The sequence below is a fragment of the Podarcis muralis genome, chromosome 2, assembly GCF_964188315.1.
Source record: "Podarcis muralis chromosome 2, rPodMur119.hap1.1, whole genome shotgun sequence".
In the NCBI taxonomy this organism is placed as follows: Eukaryota; Metazoa; Chordata; class Lepidosauria; order Squamata; family Lacertidae; genus Podarcis; species Podarcis muralis.
Window position 1 is genome coordinate 14,092,364 of NC_135656.1, and position 15,703 is coordinate 14,108,066.

At 45.9% G+C, this 15,703-nt stretch overlaps 1 protein-coding gene across 2 annotated transcripts in view; it reads right to left on the reverse strand.

Moving 5' to 3' along the window:
- The window catches only part of STAT2 (signal transducer and activator of transcription 2), a 46,713-nt gene extending 31,566 nt beyond the window's left edge, over nt 1-15,147 (reverse strand). Inside the window, exons 1-6 of one of the 2 annotated variants that reach the window (XM_028710148.2) lie at nt 15,043-15,147; nt 10,005-10,183; nt 7,906-8,065; nt 4,533-4,631; nt 2,609-2,701; nt 294-372 (exon numbers count right to left, since the gene is read on the reverse strand). In XM_028710148.2, coding sequence (XP_028565981.2) covers nt 294-372; nt 2,609-2,701; nt 4,533-4,631; nt 7,906-8,065; nt 10,005-10,135 — 562 coding nt within the window. In that variant the 5' untranslated portion in view covers nt 10,136-10,183; nt 15,043-15,147. Of the gene's footprint in view, nt 1-293; nt 373-2,608; nt 2,702-4,532; nt 4,632-7,905; nt 8,066-10,004; nt 10,184-14,140; nt 14,282-15,042 lie in introns of those variants that run through there. The other variant, XM_077923905.1, reaches the window with a different exon arrangement.
- Between the last annotated feature and the right edge of the window lie 556 nt (nt 15,148-15,703).

Here is a 15,703-nt window from a genome sequence, read left to right on the forward strand (position 1 = left end):
AGCTGTTTTTAGGCACATGGCATGGAAATCAGAAGACAGGAAGGCAAAGACTGTGGACTTTGCAAGAGAAACCAGGGCAAGCTGTCTGTTTTTAAAAGAGAACATCCCCAGCAATTAAGGACAGTTGACGAGAACAGTTCTCCTCCAATCTTAGCCATGCCTCTGAATACCAGTTGAAGGAAATCACAGGTGGATGGAGGACTGTGTACTGCTTGCAGACTTCCCAAAGGTATCTGATTGGCCACTGGGAGAATAGGATGCTGGACTAGGTGAACTCTTCTTGCATTCCTCACCCAACATCTGGTGCGTCTTGTAACGGAAGTCAAAGGCATCCTGCAGATCTTCAAGGTGGCCTACGGAACATTTCAGACCCTATGGAGCAGAACCAGGTGGCAGTCTCAGTCAAAGTAAGCAACTCCAGTAACCAGGGGTGCCCTGCCTGCATGAAAACCCACCCTGAAGAGCAAGAGCTAAACAGCAGCCCACCCACTCCTACACGGAGAGCCTGTCTGTGTTCTAAGCGGCCTCGGCCCAGTATACCTGAAGGAGCATCTCCACCCCCATCGTTCAGTCCAGTCACTGAGGTCCAGCTCCGAGGGCCTTCTGGCAGTTCCGTCACTGCGAGAAGTGAAGCTACGAGGAACCAGGCAGAGGGCCTTCTGGGTGGTGGCACCCACCCTGTGGAACGCCCTCCAATTAGATGTCAAGGAAATAAACAACTATCTGACTTCTAGAAGACATCTGAAGGCAGCCCTGTTTAGGGAAGTTTTTCATATTTGATGCTTTATTGTGTTTTTAACATTCTGTTGGGAGCCGCCCAGAGTGGCTGGGGAAACCCAGCCAGATGGGCAGGGTATAAATAATACTATTATTATTATTATTATAAAATTATTATTATTAGTAGTAGTAGTAGTACAACCAACTCTTGCCAGACTAGCAGCTGCCTGTTCCCAAAACAGGAGTGAAGGGATGCAACTACCCCCTTTTTTAAAAAACAGGAGGTTGTGAGAGAAAAACTGAAGTGTGTGGGACAGGGAGCGCATTGTGATCTGTGTGGCAACAGCAAGGAGGAAGATGTTATGGCAAGACCTCTAAAAGGCCCCCTTCAAATACTGCCCCAGTAAAGTCCCATGATTTCTGCCGGGGCAGCATTTGAGGGCCTCACATAAGACCCGCCATCAGGTCGCTGCCTCCACAACCGGGTAAATTGAGGGGAAAGTCTCAGACCGCTCCTGAAGGCATCAACAGACACAAACAGGGTCTGAACTTTGCACTGGACTGAGGAGCCAACGGAAACGACACGTTTTCTCTTGGGGGGAGGCTGACAATCCATTTTTCCAAGCTTCTTCCGAGTCAAGTTGTAGGGGTGGGACCCCCATTATTTACTTTTGAGGGTCCCCCTCCCAATTTCCCTTAAGCAGGGGAATGGCCTAGACCAGGAGATATTTACCACAGGGGCTAAACCATTTCAACACTCAGCCGATTTGTATAGGGCTACAGGAAGTATTTGCTGTTCAGGAAAAAAGCATTTCTCTCTGTAAGCTCCGTTCAAGCTTCATGTTTACCAAACCGCACGTTGGCTCTGCCCCAAGTTGGCGAGGCTCTTTTGACATCAACAGGAAATAGAGCCTTTCGTGTCATCGGACCAGGCCTGCAGAAAGCTTTTCCAGCAGAGATTCAGCAAGCGCCTTCTGTTTCAACTTTTAAACGCCGGCTGAAAACCTTTCGATTCTGGCAGGTTTACGCAGGCGATTCAGAACCCATCTTTCCATGACCGTTAGCTGATGAGCTACAGTTTTAATTTTTGCGTGTGTGCTTTTATTATATGCAGATAGTGTTGTAAACGGTTTTGATATTCTTAATGACATAGTGGGATGAACATGATATAGTGGGATGAAGAGCCCAGTCACCCACCACTTACATTTGCATCCCTCTATTAAAGAAATTACAATATGCAAATATTATGCAAATATGCCTATGCCGAGAGCCATCTGAACACCCAGCAACATGCCTGGGGGGAAAGGAAGCCTAAGGTAAAGGGACCCCTGATCATTAGGTCCAGTCGTGACCGACTCTGGGGTTGCGGCGCTCATCTCGCTTTACTGGCCGAGGAAGCCGGCGTACAGCTTCCGAGTCATGTGGCCAGCATGACTAAGCCGCTTCTGGCGAACCAGAGCAGCACACGGAAACGCCGTTTACCTTCCCGCCGGAGTGATACCTATTTATCTACTAGCACTTTGACGTGCTTTCGAACTGCTAGGTTGGCAGGAGCAGGAACCGAGCGACGGAAGCTCACCCTGTTACAATAATAATAATAATAATAATAATAATAATAATAATAATAATAATAATATAAAAAACTAAATTAAACCCTGCAACAGGTCATGGGAGGGGAGGGGGTCTGTACAAATACACTGCATTTATATCAGCTATAGCTCCTGGCATCTACTGCATGAACAGGGTCAGGAAGAGGATCACAGCATATTGCACACAAAATGGGTGGCGTACAGGATCCGTTGAATTAACACATCCGAGAATTGGAAATCCCTGCAAATAACACTGCAACGAAAGGGAAGCAACCCAGCAGGTATTACACACGCACTCTCACCTGAATCGCCCTTCGCATATCCATGAGCCGGCTCTCAATGTTGTGATGTGGGTTGAGGACCACAGAGGCACTGGGGGGTGGTTCCACCCGTGCCTGCAGAGGGAGGGAGAGGAAAGAAAACAGACAGACTTGGAAACTATGCACTGGTGCTGAGGATCATCACTGCAGAAGGCACACACAGAGAGTATGTGCCTAGGATTGCCCATCTTCTCCAGTTCCACGCACACAGAGAGCAAGCCTGTTGTAGAGCCCCAAAGCTGTCAGCCATTTTCAAGTTTCTAGCCCTCACTGTTGTGAAAATTCATTTGAAAAACAAATTCAAAAGGGACTAACCGCCTGCACCTTACGTGAATACTTCCCTGCTCTTCTTTCTGTCAACCACACATCACTGCTCTTATTACTCGCTTATCTGGACCATTCTTCTATTCGCTACCATAACACCAGTGTGTGAGTGAGAGAGAGAGTGAGCGCAGATTTGGCAAATTTTCCAATGCCAAGCTCAGTTCTAAGATGCAAACTGAAAACATGGATGCAAAAAAAGCAAGTAAAGGCATCTCACAGTACAGTGGTACCTCAGGTTAAGTACTTAATTTGCTCCGGAGGTCTGTTCTTAACCTGAAACTGTTCTTAATCTGAAGCACCACTTTAGCTAATGGAGCCTCCTGCTGCTGCCGCGCCGCCAGAGCACAATTTCTGTTCTCATCCTGAAGCAAAGTTCTTAACCCGAGGTACTATTTCTGGGTTAGCGGAGTCTGTAACCTGAAGCATCTGTAACCTGAAGTGTATGTAACCTGAGGTACCACTGTATACATTTGGCCTTTCACGTATGGGGGTATTAACAGAGGTGACCACTGTACAATTTAGTAACTAGGATGGCTCACTTTCAGTGTAAATCAGGGGTCGGCAACATGTGGCCCATGGGCCGCATGAGGCTCACAAAGAGCGTTTTACCAGCCCATGAGCCACCTCCGAACCGAGCCGTGCCGGAAATTGCGTCTGCGCACGCACAGATACCGGAAATCGCATCTGTGCATGTGTGATTTTCAGCGTCTGGGCATGTGCAGAAGCGATTTCCGGCACCGCAGACATGCTCAGATGCGATTCCCGGCATTGCACTGCGCCAGACCGAGCCACGGACGATCTCTGTGGGAGTGATTCGGCCCATGGCCGGCAAACCTTGCCAACTCGTGGCATAAATACAGTGGTACCTCGGGTTATATATGCTTCAGGTTACATACGCTTCAGGTTACACACTCCACTAACCCAGAAATTTTGCTTCAGGATGAGAACAGAAATCGGGCTCCGGCTGCGCGGCAGCAGCAGGAGGCCCCACTAGCTAAAGTGGTGCTTCAGGTTAAGAACAGTTTCAGGTTAAGAACGGACCTCCGGAACAAATTAAGTACTTAACCTGAGGTACCACTGTACACTGAAAGTGAACCATCCTTTTGAATCATGGTGCTGGAGGAGACTCTTGAGAGTCCCATGGACTGCAAGAAGATCAAACCGATCCATTCTTAAGGAAATCAGCCCTGAGTGCTCACTGGAAGGACAGATCGTGAAGCTGAGGCTCCAATACTTTGGCCACCTCATGAGAAGAGAAGACTCCCTGGAAAAGACCCTGATGTTGGGAAAGATGGAGGGCACAAGGAGAAGGGGACGACAGAGGACAAGATGGTTGGACAGTGTTCTCGAAGCTACCAGCATGAGTTTGACCAAACTGTGGGAGGCAGTGGAAGACAGGAGTGCCTGGCGTGCTCTGGTCCATGGGGTCACGAAGAGTCGGACACGACTAAACGACTAAACAACAACAACAAATTTTAGTGTTCTGTTGGAAGATGCCCAGAGTGGCTGGGGACACCCAGCCAGATGGGCGGGGTATAAATAATAAATGATTATTATTTTATTATAAGCGAGTTTCTCTTACCCGCGACCCGGCCAAGGCTTCTGCGAGGATCCCTTGCTCTTCTCTCAGCAAGCCATCGATGAAGTTGGCCAGTTGCTCTGGATGATCTTGATACTTGGCCTGGAAGGAAAGGCCACAGCAAAATGACCCAAAAGGACATGCAAGCATGCTGCAACAATCAGTACTGACAGGAGAAGGAGGCACTTCCCAAATTCATTCAATCAATCAATCAATCAATCAATCAGTCAATCAATCATTTAATCCCTGCTAGAGAAGAATGGGAATTAAAGTTAAGCGAGTACTTGGAACTCGCAAAAACGACCAAATCATTAAGGAATAAAGCAATCGATGTAGTCCAAAAGGAGTGGGAATGCTTTAACACTTGTCTAATGAGACAAGCTTCAACAAGCAAAATATGTGTTTCCTTATACCAAGATGAGGACAGGAATTGAAATATGGGGGGCGGGCATATCAAATAGATAGAATGAATTGTGGAGAGGTACAGTGGTGCCTCGCAAGACGAAATTAATTTGTTCCGCAAGTCTCTTCGTCTTGCGAGTATTTCGTCTTGCGATGCACATGTCCTGGACCTCTTCTGAAGGCGGGCGGGGGGCGAAAGTCTTTGCTTCCCCCCCCCCCTTCAAAAGCTGTCCTGGACAGGCTTCACGGACCTCTCCGCAAGCAGCGGGAGCGCTCCCGCTGCTTGCGGAGAGTTGCCAGCATGCCGTAGCCTGCGCACGCTGAGATCAGCGCGCCCAGGCTTCGCGGCCCCGCTGCCCGGCATCAGAGCTTCGTTCCGATGCCGGGCGGCGGGAGGAGGCGTTCCCGCCCCGCCGCCCGGCATCGGAGCTTGGTTCCGATGCCGGGCGGCGGGAGGAGGTCCGAGGACAGTGGGGAAGACGCGCTGTGCTTCCCCGCTGTCCCGGAGATTTCCCTATGGGCTTTCGTCTTGCGAAGGAAGCCCATAGGGAAATTCATTTTGCGAAGCGCCTCCAAAACGGAAAACCCTTTCATCTAGCAGGTTTTCCGTCTTGCGAGGCGTTCGTCTTGCGGGGCACCACTGTAGATGGAAGTTGAAAATAAATAGGATAACAGAAGAGATCTGTTCCAAAAGGGAAAGTATTTTGTTTGAGAACTGATGTTTTGGATAGTATTGTATAGTTAACTTCATTTCATTTTTGTTCATGATTTGCTTTTCTTTTCTTTTTCCTCTTGTTTTTGTTTATTGCTTTTTTGTTTTCGGTAGATTTGTTTGGTATGTAGAGTCTTGTTTGTATTTGCACAAAACTCAATAAAAAATTGAAGGGGGAGGGAATAAATAATAATTTATTTATTTTCTTTCTATACCGCCCTATACCCAAAGGTCACATCACAACCTGACATCTGTCCTTGTGGAATTCTATGCTTCTTGCATTTCATATTTTCAATCTCTCTTTACTCATGCATGTGTGTGTAACATACATAAATATGAATCCCCTACCTCTCCCTCCCAGGGACGCGGATGGCGCTGTGGGTTAACCCACAGAGCCTAGGGCTTGCCGATCAGAAGGTCGGCAGTTCGAATCCCCGTGACAAGGTGAGCTCCCGTTGCTCGGTCCCTGCTCCTGCCAACCTAGCAGTTCAAAAGCACCTCAAAGTGCAAGTAGATAAATAGGTACCGCTCCGGTGGGAAGGTAAACGGCGTTTCTGTGCGCTGCTCTGGTTCGCCAGAAGCGGCTTAGTCATGCTGGCCACATGACCCGGAAGCTGTATGCCGGCTCCCTTGGCCAATAAAGCGAGATGAGAGCCGCAACCCCAGAGTCGGCCACGACTGGACCTAATGGTCAGGGATCCCTTTACCTGTACCTCTCCCTCACTGCCAGCTGAGAATATATTGAAGATATTAAAGATATATCTCAACGTATACGATAAAGTGGGCTTCAGTCCACATAGGTATTTTCCACAATACAACACACACAAATGCACGTATACATTCAGACTCATCCCATTCTTCCAATTATGAAATTGTTTCAACCAATTTTAATTTTGCATTTTTGTGTCTGTGTTTGTGTGTAATAATTTTTATTAAATTCTCTGTTTCACAATTTCAAATAAACATTTTACAAACTTTAGAATATCCAGTGACTTCTCTTCTTCTCTTTCCATGGTTCATTTTACATATCACATACATCCCTGCATATTTTACTCTAACCATTCAAATCACTGTTTACATCCATCCAAAATTATTCACTCTGTTGAATTTATCTTAGTGCTGCCAGCGTTTTCGGCTCTACACAGCTCTTTTCCATATAGTCAATAAATGTTTCCCAATCTTCTTTAAACTTTAATTTTGCATTGAGTGGGTAAGAAATCTAAGACACAACAACAGTACAATCCTAGGCCTTCTCAACAGAGGCCTCTCAGCTGCCAAATGCCCTGCCACAAAACTGAGTTCTGCCAGGATTTTGTTGTTGTTGTTCTCACAGACCTTTTAAACTCTGTGATTTTAATCTCAGGTATTATGCTGTATTTAAATGTGGCAGTTGGACTGCACATTTTTAGGCACTGCGTTTACTTCTCAAGATTTTTAGACTTCACTGATTTCTTTTCAGAGCTGTCTGCCCACCGAAACAAGGAATATCAGAGAGAGATTGTGTATATTTGAAAACATGGGCATCATTAAGATAAATTCAACAGCGTAAATACGTTTTGATGGATGTAACAATGGAATACTTGAATGGTTTAGTTTTTGTAAAACATGCAGGGATTTATGTTATGCAAGATGAACCATGGAAAGAGAAGAAGGGAAGTCATTGATATTCTAAGGCTGTTTAAATGAATATTCTAAAATGTAAAACAGAAAATTTAATACAAATTATGGGGGGGGGGGCGGAGATTCTCCCTCTATAACCCACCCCCCAAAATCTACTCTTGAGATTCCATCAACATATGGAAAACACTGGATGCCAAAGCCATTGTTTCTAGCACCAGTGCTACTACAGTCGTACGTCGGAAGTCGAACGGAATCCGTTCCGCAAATCGGTTCAACTTCCAAAACGTTCGGAAACCAAAGCACAGCTTCTGATTGGCTGCAGGAAGCTCCTGCAGCCAATCGGAAGCCCCGCCAGATGTTCGGGTTCCAAAACAATGTTTGCAAACCGGAACACTCACTTCCGGGTTTGCGGCGTTTGAAAGCCAAAACGTTCGAGAACTAAGCTGTTTGAAAACCAAGGTACGACTGTATATAGAATTTCATTTACATGGATTTTGGGGTCCTAAACTGGTTTTTATAGTTTTGTATGCCTTTGCCTTCTCCACGGCCTCTCTTCCCAGGGAAATATTAGTTCTGCTTTGGCTGTTTCCCTACGGCTCAGCCCTCCAATGTGCATAAAAATTTAACACCCCGGGCCCATACCTGTAGATTGAGTTTGGAGCGGCGCAGGTTGTGCTTGAGGACCATGTTAGAATTGTTTTCTTCCCCCAAAACGAGACGTCCGAGTTGATCGTCAAGCAGCCCCAGCATGGTGTGGAAAAGGCTGCAAGCCTGCGAAGGGTCAGATCGTGCCGCTTCATTCCTGAAAGGAACACAAAGGAGAAATGGCAGAGGGAGGGCGAATCCTTGGCTCAAATGAACAAAAACAAGGATATACAGTGGTACCTCTGGATGTGAACAGGATCCATTCCGGAGCCCCTTTCGCATCCTGAAGCGAACTTAACATGCGACGGCGCGTTTCACCGCTTCCACACATGCGCGTGACATCATTTTGAGTGTCTGCGCATGCACGAGCGGCGAAACCCGGAAGCAACGGCCTTCCGTTACTTCCGGGTCGCCGAGGAGCGCAACCTGAAAATGCTCTACCTAAAACGTATTCATCCCGAGGTATGACTGCAGATCATGGTTTCCCAGCTTAGGCCTCCAGCTGTTTTTGGACTACAGTTCCCATCATCCCCGACCACTGGTCCTGCTAAGCTAAGGATGATGGGAGTCGTAGTAATTTTTGATATAACCGTAAAAACTACAGTGGTACCTTGGGTTACATATGCTTCAGGTTACATAAGCTTCAGGTTACAGACTCCGCTAACCCAGAAATATTACCTCGGGTTAAGAACTTTGCTTCAGGATGAGAACAGAAATCGTGCTCCAGCGGCGCGGCAGCAGCAGGAGGCCCCATTAGCTAAAGTGGTGCTTCAGGTTAAGAACAGTTTCAGGTTAAGAACAGACCTCTGGAACGAATTAAGTACGTAACCTGAGGTACCACTGTACTCTTGAAAATTTATTACTCCAAAAATGAAACTTTCATCTGCTTGTAAATATTAAGATTATACCAGCAAGAATGAGTCTTTCTGTAAAAAATAATAATGATTGGAATAAAGTCCTACTGACTAGTGATTTAAATCAAATCCACCTTGGCCACAAGGGTGCTTTACTTGTCCAAACTAGGAGCAGCTGGTGAGGAGGCGCAGAACTGCGCACCTGGGACTCCCAGTGACAGAGTCACTGCTATTTGATGGGGAAAATGGGGGGGGGGGGGAGGCAGCAAATAAGTTCCAGGGTGTGTGGGTGAGGAATGGGAACAACACAACATAAAATTTTGCTTCCCTCATGGAGCTACAATTCCCCGTGTTCCCTGTGAAGAGGTATCGATTATTAAACCACTCTGAGAATTGCAGCTCCGTGAATGGAATTGGGGTGTCTCCTAAGAACGCTCTCTTTAAAAAAAAAAAAATCAGTCTTTATTGGTTTATAAACTACACAGACACACAAAGAAAACAAAAACAAAATAAAACACACAGCACATAACTCACAAATGAAATAAAACAGTACAATACAAAAATATTTCAGCCATCGATTTCCAACCTCCTAAGAACTCCCAGCATCCATGACAAAGCAGAGCTCCCATAATTCTTTGTGGGTTATCAAGTGGTATTTTTCTTTTAAAAAGAGGTGCAGGAACTGACCATGAACACGTCCCTTGTTCTCTTATGATGGCAATGGAGCTCACCTGAGAGGTGCCGGAACTGAGTTACGGCTGGGAGGGAAATGGCCTGGGTATATCATAGTGTGTTAAATGCATCAGAGCCTAGAACTTGCCGATCAGAAGGTTGGCGGTTCGAATCCCCGCAACAGGGTGAGCTCCCGTTGCTCAGTCCCTGCTCCTGCCAACCTAGCAGTTCGAAAGCACGTCAAAGTGCAAGTAGATAAATAGGTACCACTCCGGCGGGAAGGTAAACGGTGTTTCCATGTGCTGCTGTAGTTCGCCAGAAGTGGCTTAGTCATGCTGGCCACATGACCTAGAAGCTGTACGCCGGCTCCCTCAGCCAATAAAGCGAGATGAGCACCGCAACCCCAGAGTCGGTCACGACTGGACCTAATGGTCAGGGGTCCCTTTACCTTTACCCATACATAATGGAGAAGCCATAATGGTGGAGAACCCATAATGGTGGTGGTTGGGGGGAGAGAAACAGCCAGGAAACGGGAGTTTCCTTTCTTGACAGCGACCCAAGTGGCATTACCAGTTCTGTTCCTCGATCCAATAGGCAAGGTACTCTCGTACTTCCATGGGCAGGCAGTCTTCAGAATAAAGGTAGTGCACCTGGTCCAGGTAAGGTCCGTCCAACTTCTGGATCTGTTGCCACTGAGACATGTTTGCTGGCGGGAGAGTCAAGACTGGGCTCCTCACAGCTGGCAATGCCTGAGGAAGCAAGTCAGAACATGAACAGTTTGAAAGGAGTCCTTCATAGCGAACAGAGAAACTGCAAGTCACAGGTCCTATTTTCGAACGGACAACAGATGACGAGAAGAGATGTTTGGGCCAGAAACTTAAGAGGTTTGGACAGAAGCTTGGACGCAGCGAACTGCGCAGATAAGAATAAAAGGGAAAACGCCTAGTAAAAGTGAACTATTGGGCTTTCATATATAGAGATGGAAAGAGAATTATTTTAGAAATGATAATTACTGATTTAGTGTGGATTGGATCATTTGTGGAGTAACCTCACTTGTATATACAGCAGATGCTAAAATATTGCATGTGCAGGTATTGGCAAGTGGATAGCTGATGGTTAAAGATACAGTGGTACCTCGGGTTACATACGCTTCAGGTTACACACGCTTCAGGTTACAGACTCCGCTAACCCAGAAATAGTGCTTCAGGTTAAGAACTTTGATTCAGGATGAGAACAGAAATCGTGCTCCAGCGGCGTGGCAGCAGCAGGAGACCCCATTAGCTAAAGTGGTGCTTCAGGTTAAGAAGAGTTTCAGGTTAAGAACGGACCTCTGGAACGAATTAAGTACTTAACCCGAGGTACCACTGTACATAAGTCTAAAAACAATGCAGGGTGGATAAAAATCAATGATTTTTTTAAATCAGATTTTCAAAATTTAAATCAATTTTTAAAATATAAATCAGATTTTCAAAATTTAAATTGGATTTTCAAAATTAAATGCTTTTGGAGGAAAAAAATCTTTCTAAAGATAGTTTTCTATTTAAGTTACATTATCGTCCAACGGCCATTCATCAGGAAATAAAGATTTGTTTTAAGTTTTTCATGTGTGCTGAAACTCAGTCTAAGGTGTGTGTGTGTTGTTTACAACATTTAAGCACATCAGTTAACAAACATGGATACATATGCGATAATGTTACTGTTTTCGTTAAATAAATTGTTCAAATTGTTAGAAAGGAAATGATTATTTTTCTCCTTCCAATAAAGTACAGCAGAAAAGTTGTCCAAATATAAACAGTTAACTTATTAAACCTCAAATAATTTCATAATTATCTGTCTATGTATTACTAATAGTATAACCAAATCAGTAATTTTTGATCTAACTGTAAAAACTACTCTGAAAATTTATTATTTCAAAAATGAAACCTTCATCTAGTTGTAAATATTACGGAAGCTCCTGCAGCCAATCAGAAGCCACAGAACCGCACCTGACATTCAGGTTACAAAGAATGCTTGCAAACTGGAACACCCACTTCCAGGTTTACGGCGTTTGGGAGCCAAAACGTTCAACTCGCAAGGCATTTGGGATCCAAGGTACGACTGTACAGCTTTTGGTGAATGATGACACACTTCTTTCCCCTGGCTTTTGACACCTGAGATGCATATTTTAAAGACCCACTTTATTTCTGTAATTGTAAGTTGTTCGTTGTGTTTTAATATTAACATTGTGTTTTAATTATTGTAACCTGCCCTAAGGCCTATGGGTGAAGAGTAGGTAATAGATTGTAAGAATCATAATTTGCTTTTAGGGGACATATAAAATTTTTTGAATTTTTATCCTTACAGCAAACTGTAAGTATTTTATTGTTCTTCTTCCATTATGCTAGGACATGGGTAGGCAAACTAAGGCCCAGGGTAGAACGTGTGCTTTTATTTTAAATGCATCTCTGGGTTATTTGTGGGGCATAGGAATTCGTTCATTCCCCCCGCCCAATATAGTCCAGCCCCCCACAAGGTCTGAGGGACAGTGGACCGGCCCCCTGCTGAAAAAGGTTTCTGACCCCTGTGCTAGAAGGAACGTGATGCAAATGTTTTGTATCTTTCAATTTCTTACTATATATATTTATCTTTATACTTGTACAGTTTAACATGCAATCTGTTAAATTATTATAATCTGAGCAATTCACAAATAATGGATGCAATAGTGCACTATGACTATTTCTTTTTAATTCTTGGCTATGCAATTTTCCCTTCACCAATAAAAACAGCGACAATAAAATGCTAACATTAAAAAAAGACTCCAATTTGACCTCTGAATCAGAAATCGTGACTGAGTTATGCTCAGTTACAAAAGTCTGTTACCATGAAATTTAAGCAACTCTGCCAGTTTTCAGAGTCAAAAACTAAAAGGAGATGTGAAACCAAGGAGAGAAAATGCCAAGCAATGGGAGTAGGGAGGAAGACAAGAAAATTCAAACCAAACAAATAATAACAATAAGCAGCAAACAGATACCACAAAACTTTCAGAAACACGAAAGTTAAGTTCTCAACAACAGCCTATTCAAACCCAACAGGGTTTAAAAGCAGTCAAAGGGATTTACTTATGCAGAGATCAGATTATTTATTTGGTTTTTTAAACTGTATACTGCAATTTCATTCTTAAAAAATATCAAAATGGTTTATAGTAGTTAAAATGCAATAGGAAAATTACAAATAAGAAATGCAAAGCCGTAGGACTGTAACAAATTCGACTCTCAATGGCTTTCAAAGCAATTGTTGTCAGCCAGGAATTCAAACCAATTGATACTGTCTGGGTTGAGAATCATTCAGCCAGCTGTTATCTAGTCACATTATGCCTTGCACCCTCTTCTCCCTATGGGGCAAAGGAAGGTGCTTCCAGATGGGTGTCAGTTGCAGGATGAATGCCAAGTTTTCACATCGTCCACACGTCTCTGTTGGCATCATTTTTCCAGTTCCCTGCCCACCCAACCCTGATTTCATCCAGAGCTGGACCCTAAAGAAGGCTGATCGCCGAAGAATTGATGCTTTTGAATTCTAGTGCTGGAGGAGACTCTTGAGGGTCCCATGGACTGCAAGAAGATCAAACCTATCCATTCTGAAGGAAATCAGCCCTGAGTGCTCACTGGAAGGGCAGATCCTGAAGCTGAGACTCCAATACTTTGGCCACCTCATGAGAAGAGAAGACTCCCTGGAAAAGACCCTGACGTTGGGAAAGATGGAGGGCCCAAGGAGAAGGGGAGGACAGAGGATGAGATGGTTGGACAGTGTTCTCGAAGCTACCAGCATGAATTTGACCAAACTGTGGGAGGCAGTGGATCACAGGGGTGCCTGGCGTGCTCTGGTCCAGGGGGTCACGAAGAGTCGGAAACGACTAAACGACTAAACAACAACAAATTATTCTGGAAGAAAAGCCTACCAATTAAGGGGAAAAAATTACCTGCTTGCAACAACAAGCCTGGAAGCACCAAAAACCAGGGTTTTCCACAGAACAAACGGAGCAACCACAGCCCACTTGACCCATAAATCTAAAAATGCTGTTTCTCAAACGGTGGAACAGGACTCCTCAGTTTGCCTCAGTGCCACCGCCTGCCCAGTTTTCCTTCCTCGCTTTTCTTCCCTGGCCACGAGCCATGCCAGCAACTCCTGGCGAGCAAGAAGGAAGGCAGCCAAGAAGGAAGGTCTCCTTCCTCTGAAGTGAAAGTACCAGAGGACATGTTGAAGGAGGAAAGTGAGCAAAAACGTTATTGTTGTTGCACCCCATCCCAATCGCTGAGCGGTGCGAGATTCCAGGGGTTCCGGGCTTCGTGAGAGTGTGCTACCTGCATGATATAGAGTTTAAAGGTAAAGGGACCCCTGACCATTAGGTCCAGTCGTGGCCAACTTTGGGGATGTGGTGCTCATCTCGCTTTATTGGTCAAGGGAGCCGTAAAGTTCAACAAGGGGGCCCTGAGGCAAACCACCCCCTCCAGAAATAGAACTTAGTTGAAGATGCTACCTGCCCTTGACTGGAATCCGAAAACAAAGCAAGTTTTCAAAGAGGACTTTCCCATCCATTTTCCGCCTCGCCAGGACCACCTGCGTGACCCCAGGTAAAACACTCTCCAGAGCCTGGGGTGCAGTTTCCTGAACAATGCGAGATTGGAGTGCAAGGAAACTCCCCTTCCCTGAGCTTCCTGAAGTTACGGTACCTTCTGGTCAAGGCGATTTTGTTTTGTTGTGTTCTGAGACTTCTGCAAAGGGATGCGGAGAGCGTAGGACTTGCCGATCAGAAGGTCGGCGATTCGAATCCCCGCGATGGGGTGAGCTCCTGTTGCTCGGTCCCTGCTCCTGCCAACCTAGCAGTTCGCAAGCACGTCAAAGTGCAAGTCGATAAATAGGTACCGCTCTGGCGGGAAGGTAAACGGCGTTTCCGTGCGCACTCTGGTTTGCCAGAAGCGGCTTAGTCATGCTAGCAACATGACCCAGAAACTGTACGCCGGCTCCCTTGGCCAATAAAGCAAGATGAGTGCCACAACCTCAGAGTCAGCCACGACTGGACCTAATGGTCAGGGGTACCTAAGGCTTCTGCAATGGTTTAGGGTCTCAGAAATGCGGGGTCTCAGGAAAAGCCACAGACATACATACATAAAACATGACACCTTCAAACAAACTTCCCTATACCTTCAGATACCGTGCTTGCAACTTAAAAATCCCGAGCTCAGGGGTTTATGTGTTGAATTCCGGGAGCGAATGGAGCTCATCGCCCCGTGGTTACAGATCCACAAGCGTTTATTATTATTATTTTCCCGGACTTCGCAGCAATATAATGCATTTGGGGCGGGGTGTCGTCGTGGTTGCGATTCCTACTGTGAAGCAATTGGAAGCCAGAAATCCTTGCCGACCTACTGCAAGCAGTGCAGGTATCTGAGAGAGCCGCGATCTTCTGCCAAAGCGGAAACAGATCCCAAGATCTCCAGATCCACCTGGCAGATCAACAGATCCACCTGTCCAGGTGTGCTCTGCGACTCCTTCCCCCCCCCTCTAACACGCAACACATCCGGGCCCTCTGCGCCCCCCCACCCCCAGCCTGGTACCCATACATTTCTCCTACCGGTGCAAACCGCAAGACCCGGCGCTCAGCCGCCTTGGAGAAATGTTATTTCGCAGCTTGCAATTCCAGGGAGCGCCTCCCTACCTGGCGCTGGAGGAAGCGGCGGCTTGGAAGGGAGGTGGGCGGGGCATAGGGCGCTGCCCCGCCCACCGCTCTGCGCGATTGGACGAAGAGCCCCAGCAGCCCTTAGCCACGGAGGGAGGGGCGACCCGAAGGAGGAAGAGGCCGCCGAGAATTTCGATTTCCCAGGAATGACGTCAGCGACGGGGCGGGGACTGAGCCCTGGAAAGCCATGCCGGCCCGCCCACAGCCTTAGTTGGCACGTGGGTTCTTCATTGGTTGGTTTCTTTGCAGTTGTTAAATGAATTTTAAAAAAATTAATTAGTTAATTAATTATATTGGTCCTTCAACTTGCCCAGGGCAACCCAATAATAATAATAATAATAATAATAATAATAATAATAATAAACTTTTACAGTGGTACCTTGGGTTAAGTACTTAATTCGTTCCAGAGGTCCGTTCTTAACCTGAAACTGTTCTTAACCTGAAGCACCACTTTAGCTAATGGGGCCTCCTGCTGCTGCCGCACCACCGGAACACGATTTCTGTTCTCATCCTGAAGCAAAGTTCTTAACCTGAAGCACTATTTCTGGGTTAGCAG